The 19,376-nt window shown below is 27.8% G+C and overlaps 2 protein-coding genes across 5 annotated transcripts; both read left to right on the top strand.

Moving 5' to 3' along the window:
• Positions 1 to 7,687: 7,687 nt before the first annotated feature.
• Positions 7,688 to 8,029, top strand: LOC107162599 (GSK3B-interacting protein). Its single transcript, XM_015509568.2, has one exon. It carries the CDS (start codon positions 7,688 to 7,690, stop codon positions 8,027 to 8,029), a length of 342 nt encoding a protein of 113 aa, XP_015365054.2.
• Positions 7,907 to 17,707, top strand: LOC107162596 (phosphatidylinositol 4-phosphate 5-kinase type-1 sktl-like). Of its 4 annotated transcripts, XM_015509562.2 has the most exons (5): positions 7,907 to 8,110; positions 14,629 to 15,904; positions 15,966 to 16,219; positions 17,487 to 17,589; positions 17,671 to 17,707. In XM_015509562.2, exons 1-5 carry the CDS (start codon positions 8,050 to 8,052, stop codon positions 17,684 to 17,686), a joined length of 1,710 nt encoding a protein of 569 aa, XP_015365048.2. In that variant the 5' UTR covers positions 7,907 to 8,049; the 3' UTR covers positions 17,687 to 17,707. The 4 variants fall into 4 exon arrangements, with proteins under 4 accessions (XP_015365048.2, XP_015365049.2, XP_015365046.2 ...); XM_015509563.2 differs by lacking the exons at positions 17,487 to 17,589; positions 17,671 to 17,707 and adding an exon at positions 17,078 to 17,469; XM_015509560.2 differs by lacking the exons at positions 17,487 to 17,589; positions 17,671 to 17,707 and having other exon boundaries at positions 15,966 to 17,002.
• The last annotated feature ends 1,669 nt before the right edge of the window (positions 17,708 to 19,376 follow it).

Here is a 19,376-nt window from a genome sequence, read left to right as displayed (position 1 = left end):
GGGTTTTTTTTCTAATAGAAGTTTTTATCATCTCTAGACACTCTTTAAATAGTAGGTATAAACAAATCCTAGTATTTAAAAAATTATATTTGTGTATATTAAAAATTCCAAAATAAGAATTTTAATAAATAAATAACTTAACGAATAAAATGGAGGTGATGAACATGCTTAGCGAATCACTCAATATTGTCTTTATAGGTATATATACCGTGTGTCACAAAAACCAGGGTATCTACACTTTATCGCTCACATTACCCTGTAAGGCTGTAAATATCTTTCAATTCTGTTTGCGGGATATTAAACTAGGTACACTAATCAATCATAAATTTCTATGACTTCATGTATTTTGTGCATGTGCAACAAAACTTCATTTTTTTTAAACGGCAACCCCTATTTTAAATATAATTTTCGGATTGACCAATTTTTTTTTATAAGACATTTTGATGAATCAACTTTTGTTCATTGTTGTATACTTAAAATTGGCTAAACTAGAACTATAGGTATAATTTAAAAATCTTATTTAATTTGAATATTTATTTTAATTTAATTTTTAATTTTTCGTATTATTTCCTTCTAAGCACCGTGATGTAATCAAAATTAATATTATTAAGTAGGTAATGAATTATTTATTTAAAAAAAATTATTATTCCATTTTATTATTACACACGTCACACACGTCAATAATTTCAATTTAACTACTTACAATTCTACACAACGGATGGACTTTCGACAAATTATTGAATAGTTTATGTTGATAAAAATCTATAAGTATTGTTAAAGAAATGAGAAATTTAGAATTTTGTTTTCTGAAAATACTTGTTTAAATTATGTTATTTCATAAAGTATAACAATAAAATGGAATAATTTATAAATAGTAAATGATACAAATAATTTTAAAAAATAAATGTTAAAATTTAATAATATTTTTAAATTATACATATAGCTCTAATTTAGCCGAATTTGAGTTTACAACATATTAAGTTGATTCATCAAAATGTCTTTTAAAAAATCTCGATCAATCCGAAAATTATATTTAAAATAAGGGTTGCCATTTAAAAAAATGACGTTTTGTTGCGCATGCGCAAAATACATGAGTTAAAATTTTTTACAAAATGGCTTATAAAGTTTTAAGTCATAAGTATTTATTATTGACTAGTTTAGCTTAATGTCCCGCAAACAGAATTGAAAGATATTTACAGGGTAATGACTAATGAGTGATAAAGTGTAACCTGTTTCTTAGGACACACGGTAAGTGTGTATCTAAAATTTTAGTTATATTATGTTACCAAATAGTTTTTTATTGACTGTTTATAATATTATTTTTAATAGTTATGTATTATTTCATATTTATATACAATATACATTTATATGATATAATTCAAGACTAATCTATTTTAATTTATTACTACTTATGTAGTTCTTAATATCTTGTAAAATTTACGTGGTAGTTATATGTTTTTGTTGTTATTATTATTATTACTATTATTTTTTATTTATAGATTTGTACCAGGTAGCCGGTAGTCGGTAGGTATGTACTAGCCTGTATACGATAATCACGTATAGACTGGACTACATAATTTAATTTATAATATATATTTATTTTATGTTATCAAATTTTATAATCAACGATAAAATATATAATTTTTGACTAAAAACCATTTTATTACCTAGGCAGCGTTTAATTTAAAGACGGTAGTCATCATTATTGCAGGGTTATAAATATTTAAAGGGTTGATAATACATATTATTTTCTGCACGTGTGAACTGTATTTTCAAGGAATCCCAAGTTTATAATACCTAATGTAAACAGTTTTTGTTTTTTATACGTCAAAGTCACGCATCGTCACTAAAACATTTGTAATTTTCATAAAATTATCATATACCTTACCTACGTAGTTACGTTTGACCAGTCACATTAATACATATTATGTACCTTACACAATAGATATTACATTTTTATTTTCAAAACTCTAAACATTATAGCTAGGTTTCACGAAAAATTAAAAATAAGGAAAGATTGAATACCTATGTTTACACAGGAATTTATATATTTGTAGGAAATAATAAATTTGGGAAAAATTAGTCCTCATTGCAGTGATGTAGAAAAAGGGGATTTATTGATTCCGCCGAAATTACCTGCTTAGGAAAAAGGTTTATATTGATTGGCGCCGACTATTAATTCCGCCGTCTACTGTTTGTAATATCTACAAATTGATTCCGCCGGACACTGTTAATCCCCCCCCCCCCCACCACCAATTGTATGTCTTTTTTAAAATGTATAAATGTAACTAATTTTGATCAAATTTTATAATATTTTCATAAAATTTGATCACATGTCTAAATTTAATAAAACTATAATAATTATATAATTCAAAATGAAAATGCATAATCTAATTAATATGGTAATATATTATAAAATGTATAATCTATAAATTTTATAAAATTATAATAATTATATAGTTCAAAATAAAAATATATAAATGTTACTACTTTTGATCAAATTGGTCACATGTCTAAATTGAATAAACTGATACCTAGTAACAACTGTATGTACCTAGTTATAAAATTAAAATGTATGTAAGTAACTACTTTATTTATATTTGGACACGTATTTTAAATAAGTGAACTTAGAAACTTTCTAATTAGACTATACGTTTTAAAATACATATACAATGGGGAAGGGGAGGGATGAAAAGTGTCCGGCGGATTCGATGTGTAGATATTATAAACAGTAGCCGGCGGAGTTGATATATAAAATCGGTGGAATCGATATACGCCCGTAGAAAAAAACTCAACAGTTTACAATAAAAAATCTTTCTTTTACTCTGTACATACAATATATCTACATACTACGATTAGTCAACTTTACTAACCAATTAGTTTTTTATATTATATATCAGTTTTATCAATCTTTCTTCCAAATATGAAGAAATTCTTAATTTCATAATAATTTTTGTTGTCAATTTATTTACAATTAATGTGATATAAAAATTTGCAAGATTCTGCGTTCGACTGTTGCTTAGTGGTAGGTGGTGTGTATTTGTGTATGTTCATAGGTGTAATAAATTTATATAAGAGGGATCTGGGAATCTATTAGCCAGCTATATAATGTTTTGAGAACATAAAATACAATACTTGTAAAGTTTATTTAAAAAAATAAAAAATAATTCACATACACGTTCGTTTTGTTAAAAAGAAACCAAATCGTTTTTCGTTCCTGGCTTGAAAAACTAGTCCTTCCCGTTCCTAAATACTGTAGATCATATATTTTCTATCATTTTAAAGTTGTTTTCATATAATTTTTAGTATGTAATGTATTTAACTAGGTAGTTGTTTTGTTTTAAAATGTTTAATTTGTTTATTTTATATTTATATTATTTATTTATTTTATTTATTTTTTTATTTTTTTATATTATATTTTATTTTATAGTTAAGGCCGATAAGACTGTCATTTATGTTAACATTGTTAATATTATGGTTCTACGACAATTGAGCGAAAGAAATCGAGCAAACGTGAATGAGCGAATGAAAAAGAGCGAATACAAAATGAGCGAAAAAATTAATATTGTATACAGGTTTTTGAAATAATGAGTGTTGTTTGATAAAAGGATCACCCTTTATATATTATTATTTACGTTATATATATTTTCGTCTTTAAACATTTTATACGAATATCATAACGATTCAATAAGATAACGTTTATGATCATTTGTCTTATCTGAGTCACTATCTTCGTGATGTAGTACACTCATACCTAGGTTGAATTTGTCATTTTAGTCGTCCGCCAGAGTTCTTATATTAATGTGTTGTATTTAACGTGTATAAAAATGCAGTATATTCAGTCACAACAAGGAAAACTTCTTCTACAGTTAAATAATTTTTTATATCGGAAAGAAAAATACATAAAGATGTCGAATATTGGCGATATATAGACAAACTATGTACAGTTGTTTAAATTGAAAATACAAAAAATTTTTTAAAGGCCCTTCCGATCATAATCACGTTGCCGATATAATTAAAAATCAAGCGAAAGTAGTAGTCGAAAATATTAAAAAGCGTGCCGTTAAAACTCAAGATAATCCTGGAGTTATAAGAAGTGAGTCGTCATCTTCTGTAGTTCCAATTGTTTTTAGTGCACTTCCACAGATCGCATACTTGAAACGTATTATTCAAAGAACGAGACAAAAAAATTGCTTAGCTCCACCTAATCCCCAAATTCTCGATGATTTACATCAATTGCCAATTGAATATATAAATTGACCACTCACTTATTTTAATTATATTATAATATTATATTTTTTTCGCTCTATATGTTTTTGCTTATATTTTTATTCGCTCATTTACATTCGCTCAATTGTTGGGATACCCAATATTATCGTTTATGGAACATTGTCGTTTAATGTAGTTTATTATGATATTAATTAAATTACTAAAAAAAAAATAAAAATGTGAAAACTTTTGTTATAATAAATTACTTAAATTCTATAGATTTAAGAATTAATTGATAAAAAACGGAACAAATAAAATTGTTTAGGTTCCTTCACACGAAAAATAAAATAGGCGTTCTCATTAAGTTCCTGAAAAATGAATGAAATCATTGGAACAAATACCATTTCCTTCCAATATCATAACAATTATACCTATATAGAATATACATTAAAAAGTACATTATTATTTAATCAATAAGTATATTTTTACTATGCTTTGTAGTTTGTACCCGTTAAAAAAAATGATATTGTAATTTATAAAATTATACCTAGATCTATTTATCCTAGTTTTGATCAAGAATTTCTTTGGCATCAATAACCACTTTTCTATTAATGGCCAACAGACAACAATGTTAACGCATTTAGACGGTTCTCAAAACTTACATTAAATTAATAAAAATAATAAGTCGTACGATAGTAATTTTATAATTCTATATATAATCCATGAAAATGTTCTCTTAGGACTTAGTAGTAATGTATAGTTTTTACAGTTTGCCTACCATATTCTTAGCTTAGCAATGATGGTTTGAATATTTGAGTCAAGGTAAAATGCAACAAGTTTTCATGTAGATGAAAAAATACTATAAGAATTCATTTTTTTTATTAATACCTGTTAAGCAAAATATTATTGAAAATGACGAAGAATCAAAAATGATTTACCAACAATGATTAATCATTTATCAGCTAGGTACATTACAAAAACTCCAATATTCTTTTGGAGGGATTTGACTGAGGTCTGAGGTATAAATATCTAATATAAATTATAATATAAAATATATATTAATTTTTTTGTAATTATAGTCAGCAAAATATTGTCCAAAAAACGTAATACAACAATACCTACGTGTTTGATAAATGCAAGTAAGTTTAATATTATACACATATGACATATTATGACATATAATATTATAATGATGATATATTACACATGCTTGTCGGCTCAAAACCCGTTTAATCTCTTTGTTTAGTGAATAGTCCTTATCCGGCGATGGCGACAGTATTATAATTATAAATTGTAATAATATAATAATATTATATGGGTAAGTATCACACTACAACTTACCTTTATTTCCCGCTGCGAGTGGATACCTAGGTACTTATCTATCTGTTGTACCTAATAAATTATACTAATAAAATATGTTTGTTCAAGAAAACACGTAACATATTTTGACTTTTCTTGCATAACGATTAAGTACTTAGATATCTTTCTCTCTCTATAAACAAAAATAATATTTTAGATTATAGACATGGCATTAAAAAAAATTTCTTTATAGGCCTATGATTTAGTCCACGGTGCTATCTTTTAACAGACAGTAGGCACCTACGAGTTACTACAGTATGTCAGTGTGTCAGTGTTATAGTTGTGGGCATCTATCATTTGGATGTATCATGTATCGTATATATATTTTATATGTATAGGCAATATTACCGAATATAATAAATTGTTAATCTGCGAGTGCGGTGCCGTTTAACAATATCGTATTAATAATAATATATTTTTTACGTTTCAATTAATCGATTCATAAGATCGATAAACTGCAGCAGTTTAGGCGCCATCGTGAAGTCGACAATATAATATATAGCAAAATAAGACGCACGCGAAGGCATACACCTATATAGTATAGCCAATAACCTTGCTGGCCAGCTGCTATCTAATATCGTATTCTGAGACGTTTTAGGTCGTTGCCAATGTCTAGTAGCTGCTGCTGCTGTACAATCATGACGAATATTATTTTTAACGCAGTCACTTTCTACAAATCGTACCTACTATAGTAATAACATTATATCGGTGCCTATACTACCTAGGCATACCCGGGTGCACCGTGAGAGCCGACAGGTAGGTGCTGCATCTGGGTTGTTCATTACCTATACCATTACCTATGCACAGAGAGCTGTACGCCCATCTACCGTTTTTTAAGTCGTACCTATTGCATAGTCACTGCAGCGTACCTAGTCCCGGCGGCTAGTCGCACGTCGTTCGGCCTCAACTACGCGACGAGAAATATTCAAATCGATTGAATTTCGTGATCTAGTTTCGTTTCTTTTTTCCAGCTCGTATCGTAATATGTTTGCTATCGACCGCGGTCTTGCGATTTTCGTACGATTCGCATACACACAAACATCACAATAGATTATAGGTGATAGTTTGCTAGGCCGTATAGGCGTATCTCGGCCGTCCGGGCGTATAGTGCGCGGTGATCTCGTAAAATTGTCGATCGTTTCGCATTCGTTTACATAGCAAGACAGTATTATAAGAACAAATCAAGTATGTATCGTATAAAAAAATGTGGACACAACGGAAAGCCTGTAGTGTTCTTTAAAAATTTTTTTTTTTTCCGTTTACATTTTTTTTTTTCTAGAGCTTGCAAACGTAAAAAAATAATCCGTTCGGCGTACACATAATATTATTATAATATTATTCGCGACGGTGCGAAACTGCGAAATAATAATATTAATATTGTGCGAAGTGGGACGGTGATGCGCAAGCGTACGTGAAATCCGGCTAAACCCGCGCAGACCGGTGGTAGCGTCGGCAGCAGACAGTGTTTTGAGAAGAAAAAAAAAGTGAAAAATTATTGTTCATCATCGATCGTCGCTAACTTCAATACCCGAAATCGTTTCTATTATCAACACCTGTGATTCATGAAGACTAGTGATAATTTTTCGGGTTCTGTTATTATTTTGTAGATATTTAGTTATTGTATAATCTTCTTCTTCTTATTATTATTATTATTATTATTATGTGTTTTTTTAAATTTCGTGAAAATGTTCTGTTATAGAATATACTGGTCGCGTGTTTTTTCGCGTTAAAGCGGACGGAATCACGGTTCCCGCCCTTTCCTTTAGATTACCTAGCCGACCTTTGAACAAAACACCCACCCGTAAGTTGTTTTTCCATATCTGCAATACTTAGCCTACTGATGCATAGCTTACAAAATGTGTTGTGTGCATCCTAATACACTAACGATATCTCCAGTTTTCGACCGCCTCTTATTATTGTTGATTTTGGTTTGGCCGTCGTTTACATATTTTTATGTATTCTTATTTTCTCGTCATTTGAGTCCTTCAACCTAAAATATTATTTTTTTTAAGGTTAGGCAAAACATTGTTAACCTTGGCTTAAACTGGTTCATCTTGATTGTCATTACCTAGACGTTACCTAATGAGTTTTTCGTATATTTTTCAGGTGAATTACTTACATGGAAAAGCCACTTGATTGGTACGCTGAAGCAAAGTCTGTGATCGATAGCGAGATATCCCTGTTGAATCATATTAGTATATCAACCTTGACAGTTTCTGACGGTGTATACTTGAATATTGAAACACTTGAAAATCAACAGTTTTGTGTACTTTTGAATAAACACGGATTTCGTGTTGTCGCCGAAGCTTTTGATCAAGACGTCAACTACTCGCAATTTAGTTACGAAACTCACTTTGCACTATTGTCTAATATCAGCAAAGGCTATTGTCGACGATTCAATGAGTTAATAGCAGTCAAATTGAATGAAATCGCAGGGTCATGTAAAGATACAGATAATTAAATAGTGAAATCTTAATCATAATGGCTACAAACGATATCAGACCCGCCATTGAAGAACAGGTCGAATCAACGCTTGATAAGGGTAAGTTCAGCATTATTGATATTATGTATTATAATGTATTGTTCTTAAATTTAAAATAATTAATTATAACATTCAATAAGTGACAATTTGTTTGAGTTGTTGATTGATAAGATAGTCATTTTTGTAAGTAGGTTATTATATTGTAATTTTATAACCAGTAATTATGTAGTAGCAATCTGCGTAATTTACTGATAAATAGGAAAGAGAAAGAAATAGGGAAAAAGCAAAAAAAAAATAAAATACTTAAATAATTTATAAATATGTATTCATTAGGCACCTATATTAATTAATTTGTATTAAATTTTAATTTATCACTAAAGTTTTGTATGTTAAAAAATATTGTTATCCACTAAGAAATAATAATACCTAATGAATTAATTACAAAAGTTTGCTTGAATATGTCATTTGATGGTTGCATACTGTATAGACTGCAATTTCATTTTGCAACTTTCTTACAAACAGGAAGTGCCATATTGACTTGCATATCATAGTTTTGTTGTGTAATGCTCAATAAACATTTAATGTGTGGTGTGTTGTGAGTCTAAACAAGTCTAAAAATTGTTATTCTGATTTATAGTTTTACGGATAAACAAATTTGATTTAAAGTTGTGTATATTTTTCATCTTTCATCACTTAAGTTGGTTCTACATGGTCCTAGTTCTACTTCTCTCATAGTTGTGGGCTAAAGTGTTTACCAAATTGTGTGATGTCATAGTTGGTGATAGATGGCCAAAATGAGTTCTAAATCATAACAAGTATGGTAGATTGCTTACAACACCTGTTCTCAATTGTTCATTATTTAGTATTTCTAATTATTTGATATGAGGTATAAATACTATAAATAAGAAATATATGTTATATGATGTACTTTGATGCATATATTATATAAAACCCATTTGAATGATTTATAAGCTTATAAACAATTTAATGAATTAAATATATTAGTGTTTATTTAATTTTCCTACAGTACGTTTGGTAATCATTGTATGATTGGTTGGCAAACTTTTAGTTTATTGCCAAATGATATTAACAACCTTAGTTTTAAATGTTTTTTATTATTACCTACATAGAAAATCAATAAAAGAAATTTATCAGACATTAATGATTAATAGTATCAATTAAACTTATGTTAACACATGCTTAATCAATGTTATTAGTATGACTAAATAAATAGGTATAATCACAACTTTTGTGATACTCATACCACCCTTGCTTCGTTTATCGTGAGGTTTTCTACTTCTATTTTATTCTATTGACACTGCCGACCAATAAAATGTGGATAACATCGAGCAATAGTTTTGTGTATAGTACACTGAGATTATGCGCAAACCAGACGAAAACTGTTATTTTGTTATCATACCTGTTTATTTATTCATGGTTATTATGTTGAATTTTTTTTTTAATTACCTAATAGAAATTTCAGATATTAGTTCTCTCAACTATACGTCTCTACTTATATATTTTGTTACTTTGTTAGCACTTAAAAGTAAAGGAGATTTGTCAAATTAATTGTATGCAGAGTACTACCTTTATAAATATTAACTATTTGATATATTTTTATGATTTATTAAGGTTTTTGTTATTACTAATTAGGATACCTCTATGTTTTTTTAAATATATACTTAATGGACATAACATGATGTTCTAATGGTTGCTTTTTTTAAGATGGGTGACCATCTATGAAAAATGGTATGCCATGATAATCCTATTATTGAGACTGAAAGATAATATTTTATGTAAATTCCATACATTTTTATAAAAGATAAGATTGTTAGAAATCAATTTAAAATATTCAAAAACAGGATTAGTGTAAAACCTATTAAAATATTTTACTGATTAATTGTAAACTATTTTATTAAAGTTCTGATAAATTTCTAATTAGGTATTGCAATTAACATGATTGATTATAATTTATAATTATATTGATTTATTGTAGGATATTGTAATTAGGTATCTAAGCTACTTCTTTAATTTAATAAATAAACACAACAATACATATTGTTTTTATCATCTAAAACTAATTAAAATATATGTATATATTATGTAATCAAGATAGATGCTTATTTAGAAGAGAGCTTTTTTAATTTTTAATTTAATTTCACAAAAACAATTATATTTATTTATAGAATAGAAAAATAGACAAATCTTTAGTTAATGCCATGTTTTTTTTAGTTAATTTTAAATCAATATTTCAGCTTCAAATAATTAGCAAATTAAAATTTTAGAAATGTTATAGATTTACTTAAATATAATTGCATACCTTAAAGATATTACTTTATATGACCATGTGTATACAATTGAGTTTACAATGTTTACATTATATCAAGAGCATGTTGATAATTAAAGTTCTTTATTATACTACAATTATTAATATTTAGAAATAAAAATTAAAAATAAGCTCTAAGTTAATAATGCTTAAGAGGACATTATACCATGTTGATTCCATCTTACAAACATAAGAAATTACAACTTTTACATTCAAAATAATACATTTTACTCTTTTGTTTTTAAAATTAGAAATTGTTAAATTGTAAATTGCCTGTACATTTCAAAATACTCTTAACTCGCTTTAAAATTAAAATTTAATAAAAATCCTAAAAGATGATGCTCTAGAATTCTAGATAATATTCTTACCTTTACATTTTATGAGAGGTCATTTCACTTTTATTTTTGAAATTACAGAGTAATATGTATTATTGTGAACTTAATTTTCCTTATTGTATATTTGTAAGACAGAGACAATACGTAAAAGTATGGCGTACTTAATGGTGAGTCATTTTTTTAAAATCTTTGTTTAGGTACCATTTACATATAAAACTCAATGAAAACAATTTTCAAAACAAATTTGATTTTTAATGTTAATTTTAGAACTTTGTAGAAAAAAAGTTTGGTTTTACATATTTTTGTTTCATTAAGTTAACATTCTTGTTTGTATTAACATTGGATTTAAGTAAATAATTTTGATCTTTGTCATAATTATCTTTGTAGTCTAAAATATATGTTTTAGTGTTATGGTTTTATATTTATTATTATAATATTATAAGTTACACTTACAACCCAAAAAGTGGCACCTATGTAGTATTATTATTATTATTATATTAAAATATTTATGAATAATGAATGCTCATAGGGATTAATTTTCTTGTAACGATTATAATGATATAATACTTTAATCATAGGTGTGCCCAGACCTTTTTTCAGTGTATGCAAAATGCCATCACTGCACCATGAAAATTACTTTAAGGGTTTAATATTCTGGTTAAAATATATATGTGTTTTTGCTATGCTTTTATCATTTCCCTTCATCACTTTTTTTTCCATATTTTATAGTTTACTTTATTTTAGTCTTATAAGTTTATCCATCCTTTGCATGAACTTGGAAAATTTAAGAAGATGCTATACATATATTTGGTGTCTCCATCTTACAAGTGTGTAACATAACAAATTTACGCTTAGGTGATCACGTTAGATTCTGTTAGTTTAAAAATTAGAATAAATTAACTTATTATGAAACTTGATAGTAAGAACATTATCTGTGTTTGTATGTAGGTTTTTTTACGATAACTTAGTTTTTAAATGAGTTATGAGCATTTTTAATTTACGCATAACCTGCTATAAAATTGAACTATCGTAAAAACCCACATAAGACACAGATAATGTTCTTAACATAAAGTTTCATAATACATAGGTCTATTCACTCTAATTTTTCTACTAACGGATCTAAACGTGATCTGCTGAGCGTTAATTTGCTATTTTATGCACTTGTAAGTTGGATACAACAAATGATTGTGATTAATCACACATCTTAATTCTTCTTTACTTTTTTGTACTTGTAGATAAAATGTTATAATAATTTTTGTTTATCTTTACCATATTGATAAGAGATTAAAGAAAAACCGCTGTGTTCAGATTATGTAGCTGTAAATCCTGCACACGCCTCCAACTTAATTTGCCAAAGTATATAATTGATGAAATATTTCATATTTCTAGTCATCTTAGGTTTCAAGTTTATTGTATACTAGTCATATTTAATTTAAATGTTAATAATTTTACAGTTTAACAGAAATATTTAAAGCTCCTGCCTTGTTTATACTTTAGTATTATAATATATACTAATTAATTCTGACCAACGCTTATTATGGACAGAATTCTTGGGACCGATTCAAATATTATCCTTTCGAATTCATGGATTAATAGGAATTTGCATTATTTTTCTCAATTAGGATAAAGACATATCTGACTAATTTTTCAGTCATAAATGGAAATTAGTGTATTTTTCACAAGAAATGTTTTACTTGAAAAGTTGTATTTTGTTTTCAAAAAATATGGTTAAATGTTATTTTGACTGTATTGAGTAATATTTTTTATTTTTCTCTTAAACTAATATTTTCTCAATCATAATTGTAGACTGCAATAGCGCACACTGGATTATTTTTCTGAAAGGTTGTGTATATAATAATTTCTGATTGAAAAATTTAGTTTAAAAAGAAATTAACGAAGGAAAATATTTCGGGGGTGGGGAGGTGTCACCCTGTCCACCTGTGTTCGCCACTGAAAGTCTATTTCATTTTTTAAAGTCTATTCGACCAAAATAATGGTTTTAAAAAAAATTCTGTATAAAAGAAAATTATTTTTGAAATGTTTACTACATTACGTTGCGAATCAGAATGCGCGAATTAATGGTACAAAATGGTTTTATGCCTATAGTATTTCAATGCTTGATGTAGGGTAATATACTGAATAAAGGAAAGCTCGAACTACCATACATTAATTCTTTTATTGTTAAAAAATATTAATCATTGTGTTGTATTGTGTACTTGAAACCTCGTGTGTTTCACAAAGACAAATTTAGAGCATTTTATTATATTGTTAAGCTGATCGTTCACCGTTCTACACAAATAAAAGCTGTACCTTCACACGCACAATGCACATCATGTGTCGGTTTTGAGTTCTGTGTGGCAGACAGTATTTTTAAATTGTTCATAAAAACTATAATTAAAACAATTTTCCCAATCTAAATTATCTTTCTAATTAAGTGATTTATTTATATATTCGTAGTCAAAATTTAATAGGTAGTTGACTATGTCTTTCAGCGTTATATTGGGCGTCAAACGAAACAGTAAACCAGAATAGGGCGAATTTCAATTCAACAGAGGTATTGTAGAAAAAAAATTGTAGTCCTTAATTTCGACTGGGTTCTAATTTTTATGACCATGGGTTTACTGTCTTGGCTATTATTATCAAACCTCTATGACGTATTATTACATATATCTTGAAATATATAATAGTTCAGGAATCAGGTTAAACTAGACTATATGATTGATGATTGATATTTATGATCACACGCAATACACATCATCTTATCTGTATACGACTACAATAAAAACGACAAGTAATTATTTTCAATACTATCGAATGTAAAAATGATAACTCAGATAAGTCGTTCTATGTGTTGACTGTTGAAGTGTTGAATGACATTTAATCATTTCGATTTCAATGTGCGGTCGTGACCGTCGTTCAACTTTTCTAAGACACAGTTTTTCATTTACAAATCGTAAAATGTATTTAAAACTGTTACTTCGACTATGATTAATTTCCTTAAATGTCTGATTTTTTTTGTAAGATGCCATAAAATTTCTGGTAAGACTTTAATAATTGTACAAGTAGCTTGATACTGTGCCTACGAATTATGTATTTATATATTAGTATGATAACACACAACACTAATTCTTTAGAGACACATATGACTGTATAGTAATATCATAGATTATATATAAGTTTTATATTGTAATCTTTGTTAATATAGAATACCGCAGTTGTCGGCTATATTTGTCAATCAAAATATTATCACAGATTATATAAAATATTATATAAATAAATATAATATAATCTGTGATATTATTGTGTTTTCGATAACGGGGGCGGCGCCATTAGGTTTTTTCGTTTTTCCGATGGCAGTCTGGTGACTATTATATTTTTTCAACGAAATGTTTACTGATGTTTTGGAATACAATTTATACTATAGTCCAAAAAATCTTATTGATATTGAAAACTTAAGATCGCGAAACATTTTTCTGCACAATAAATTAATAATATTACAAATCGCAAATCACAATTAAAACTGATTTTGATAACTCTAAACTTTTTGTTATTGATTTGTTTGTATTCTTCCGTTGAAGTTTTAACTTTTTATTTGTTTAATATAATACTGTTTGGGGAAGTTGTAGATAGGATAAAACAGTTTTAGGTGCCGCAGCCGTCCTTGTTTGAAAACTATTTTTATTTATGTTTAGAAAATGTAAGCTGTTTTAGATATACATATAATATCAAGTACTATAAATAGTAGAACCTTAGTAAAATAAAAAATAAAGCATTTAGAATGGATTATTATATTATATTATATTATTGTAATTTGTATGACCTACATCATATACCCAAAACATGTAATTGTTATTTATTAGTTATCAATTTATTTTTTTTAGATTTTTGATACTGATTTTGTTTTATTACTGTTTTAGATGTTGCTACCGAAAAAGACATATCGATTGCTGAACAAGATGATCTCCAAGCCAAAGAAAAAGAGAAAAAACTTGGACATAGGCGAGTGGGTGTTGATGGAGAAATCACCTATAAAAAAATTCAAACTGGTCAAATTATGGGTTCCATACAACTGGGAATACAACATGCAGTAGGAGGCCTTGCTTCAAAACCTGAACGTGATTTGCTTATGCAAGATTTTATGACTGTTGAAACGACTGTGTTTCCAAGTGATGGTACTAATCACACTCCAGCTCACCATTATCCAGAGTTTATTTTTAAGACATACGCTCCAATTGCATTCCGTTATTTCAGAGATTTATTTGGCATTCAGCCAGATGATTATCTTATATCGTTTTGTAACTCGCCACTCCGTGAATTGTCCAACCCGGGTGCTAGTGGATCAATATTTTATCTCACACGGGATGATGAATTTATCATGAAAACTGTACAGCATAAGGAAGGTGAATTTTTACAAAAACTACTTCCTGGATACTACATGAATTTGAATCAGAATCCGAGAACTTTATTGCCAAAATTTTTTGGTCTTTATTGTTATCAATGCAACTCAAAAAATATTAGATTAGTAGCTATGAACAATTTATTACCTTCCAACATAAAAATGCACCAAAAGTATGATCTGAAAGGTTCTACTTACAAAAGAAAAGCTTCCAAAGATGAAAGACAAAAGTCATCGCCTACATTTAAAGATTTAGACTTTAAAGAACATCATCCTGATGGTATATTTTTGGAGCCAGACACCCACTCAGCTCTTCTAAAAACTATGCAAAGAGATTGTCGAGTTCTTGAAAGTTTTAAAATAATGGACTACAGTCTTTTAGTGGGCGTTCATAACGTCGACCTTGCTCAGAGAGAGAAAGAAGAACGACGAGTGGCACGATTACGCAAGGCTGTGGAAACTGATGCAGATACTTTATCAGAAACGTCTACTTTAAGTCGAACAGCTGAAGCCAACCGGCAACGTTTGATGGCTCATTCAACAGCTATGGAAAGTATTCAAGCAGACACTGGAACTTCGTCAGATGAAGATTGTGCTTCGCCTAGAGGTGGCATACCTGCTAGAAGTGGAAGTGGTGATAGCTTATTACTATTTGTTGGAATTATTGACATACTTCAAAGTTATAGACTAAAGAAGAAACTAGAGCATACGTTCAAAGCCATCATACACGATGGCGACTCTGTTTCTGTGCACAGACCTGATTTCTATGCTACTAGATTTTTGGACTTTATGACGAAGTATGTGAAATTAATATTTTTAATTTATCTATTCAATGATTAAACTTTTTTTAAATTTTAGATCTGTGTTCAAGAAACTTTTGTGTCCTTTAAAACGTTCACCATCTAAGCGACGTAGCATGTCACGTACTCGAACGCGTGATCAAACTGATGCGGAAGGTACATTTTCCACATGTTCAACACCACCACCAGCATTTGAGGATGCTATTCGCCGTGACTTTGTATACGAAAAACGTTCCAGCATGACTCGCATACGTCGTCCATCACCAGGATTGCGCATAGATGGCCCTTCTGGCTCGTCGCACGCCGGCGAGAGTAAGTCGTCTACATTGAGTGTGGGATCGGGCAGCACTACATCTGGCATCGGGGGTTCAGCAGGCAGACAATCTGTGGAAGCCACATGGACGGAAGGCACGCCTAGCTACACGGAGTCTTCAAGCAGCGCCGACATGGCTTCAGATACCATACAAATGGCAATTCTGGGGGGTGATCTTAAATCATTAGAAATGACACGCTTATAAGTTATAGAATGTTACTTATAGTCTAATCGGAACAGATTTTATTAGATTAACTTAATAATTATTTATCTAAATTGAATTAAACCTGATTTGTCAGTACCTATACCAAGATTCAATGATATATTTCTAGTGTAGGATATCTTTCATTTGGATGAAATTTTTTTAATACTAATTATAGTTCATACAACTTTTCTGTCATCGTGAGATGCACTTTGATGATTGCTTATCAAAATTAGAACAGTATTACTGTATTACTGCTCATTTGGCATAATATGCCATTAAATAGTATTGTGCAGACAAGCATTAATATGATTAAAAACTTGCCAATTTCGAACAAAGATCTGCTAAAATTATTTGATCCGATTGGACTGTCTAATTTGACGAATTGTTTTTATTATTATTATTTTTTTTTTAAATTTGTAGAGCTGCTGAGCCCCTTTTGTTGGATCTCTTAATAATAAGGCCAAACCCTAAAATTTAATTATAAAAGACAATTTTAAACGCTTATGAATAGCATGTTATTTAGCACCAGCACAAAATTCTCACTTTTCAACATTAAAAAAAAAAAATTGTTGTTTCATTTTTATTAGTTATTATTATTGATATAATGACTAAAAAAATTCATTATTCTACATTCTAATATTGTTTATTATAGATGGTACCATTTTGGTTGAGAACCGCTTCCAGCGGATGAAACACAATGTGATGGCTCGTGTATTTAGGTTATCGCCAGCCGAAAAATAACCTAACTTAGGTTTAAATAATAAAATAATTATAAAAAATATGTTATTTATTACCATTATTACTACTATTAATATTATTATTATTATTATTATTATTATTATTATAACTATGATTACGCCTACCGCCTACGTAATAACATAAGTATACTTAAAAGATTAAACAATTTTCCATTGTGTTCGTATCAACCGCCTAAACGGATTTAGTAATACAGTATTCATAATTTTAAACAATTTTAGACTCATGTATGATCTTTTTGAGAATTAAATGTTTTCAAAACAATAAAAACGTAAAAAAAAATCATCTTTAATTTTTATTTCCAGAATCTCAAAATTGTTTCCTGATGTTTACTAGACACTGTGTGATGAGAACATGTTCAAATAGTGTTTCAGCATCATTGGATGGAAATTCAATGATGATAATGATGTAATGATTACTTTTGAATTGAAATATTTTGCTGTAAGATATGGTTAGTTGATTTTATTAATGTTAATATATTATTTCCAGGACAATAAAAGCCTGATGTCGATCTCATTTTTTTAAATTTGATTTTTATTTATAAATTTGTTATTTATCTTTTTGTCAATATTGAACTACATTTAAAAAATTTGTATTTTGTTGGATATAATGATTGAGATCACAGTTAAATTGAATGTTAATCATTTCCAAAAATAATTTCTTTTTGTTATTGCCTTTTTTTCATTTACATAATACATAAAATTACAGTTATTTCTAAACATTACACAGTGTAGCAAAATTACTTTTCCTATATGCTTATGAAGAATTAAATTATGTAATAATTAATAAATTAGTCTTACAATCATTTGGATTGATGAAATTCAAATTTAAGCAACACTCAACCTAACCCTTAAGGTAAGTACAATGTAAAAAGTAAATATTGACAATGCTTTAAGAAAAAATTCTTTAATTTTTTGTTTCATGAAAATAAATATTCTTGTTATTATAAAGAATGTTCTTATTTATTATAAATTAGTTTAAATAACCTATTTATTAAATTAATCTTCCTTTTTTATACATATAATTTTAAAGTTATTTTTTATTTTACAAATTTATAAGTATTAAGAGTGAATGTTCTTTCATACTGTTTAAAGAGTAATAAGTATAATTTTTGTAATAAGTGTTGATTGTCAAAATTTTGATGTTACTTACATTAAATTATATAAATATTTGTAAATTATAGAATTTTTTTAATGATTTAAACATAATATTTTGAACTAGTTGAATTTCATTACTAATAAATTCATCATCATCACTCTATACCTTTGTTAAAAGTATGTCTAGTTGGACCCCATTGAAATCAGTTTATTGGTATAAATATATTTAATATCATTTAAAATTGTAATGTCTTATTTTAAAAATGTATTAATTTGATAAAAATTAAAAAAATATGCGATGAAAAATTGGTGTAGTTTTGATGCAGATATTTTTTTGCAATATACTAGTATTTTAAATAAAAATCTATAAACATATGACAATGGTTATTATGTTTTTAAAATTGTATTATATTTGAATTATTGTATTTGTACTCAGTTGATTATTTATAATCTTATGAACAGTATAATATTGGTAATTTTTTAGTCTGATATATGGCAACAACTAGCTTATTAATCTTAGTATTTTATACGGTTATCTACACACTACACGTGTTTTAGACATCTTGTTGCTTCTTGACTGTTTAATCTAATAGTGATAGTAAACACCTGATATTAACACATATAGGATAAAAGTAAATAGGTTATTTCATTGTTGAATTACTTAAAAAATTATTCTATTTACTCAATATTAATTATTTAATCTTTTATTTCTAAAAATTTGAAAAAAAAATAATTCTTATAAATGAACCTACTTTATATGTCTGAATTTCTCAATGTAAAAAATATAATTTAAATAATAATAATAGTTAAATTTAATAATTATTGTAGCAATAGCAATTGAATAATATAACAAAAATAAACTACTTCTAATAACAATACAATACTCATTTCTAAATGTAGTAGCTACTGTGCTTTTCAAATTCAATAGCTATGTCCTACACGGCTACACAATTTATTAATCATACTCATATTTCACATATATGACGTAAATCTTCAGTCTTCAGATGAATGTTAGGTAATGTATTAATTGGTGTTAAATACAGTAGTCATTAAACACTTAAAGAGATGTACCCAAATATTTTTTTAAGTTATTTTATT

This window comes from Diuraphis noxia, unplaced genomic scaffold (genome assembly GCF_037042655.1).
Source record: "Diuraphis noxia isolate RWA-SAM2 unplaced genomic scaffold, SU_Dnox_SAM2 contig0003, whole genome shotgun sequence".
In the NCBI taxonomy this organism is placed as follows: domain Eukaryota; kingdom Metazoa; phylum Arthropoda; class Insecta; order Hemiptera; family Aphididae; genus Diuraphis; species Diuraphis noxia.
This window is presented reverse-complemented; position numbering and strand designations above follow the sequence as displayed.

Bases quoted from the DNA above. Each gene is read 5' to 3' on its own strand.
- LOC107162599 (XM_015509568.2), top strand. From the start codon at position 7,688: ATGGAAAAGCCACTTGATTGGTACGCTGAAGCAAAGTCTGTGATCGAT.
- LOC107162596 (XM_015509560.2), top strand. From the start codon at position 8,050: ATGGCTACAAACGATATCAGACCCGCCATTGAAGAACAGGTCGAATCA. The intron at 8,111-14,628 runs GTAAGTTCAGCA...TTACTGTTTTAG, and splicing joins CGAATCAACGCTTGATAAGG to ATGTTGCTACCGAAAAAGAC. The intron at 15,905-15,965 runs GTATGTGAAATT...TTTAAATTTTAG, and splicing joins TTTTTGGACTTTATGACGAA to ATCTGTGTTCAAGAAACTTT.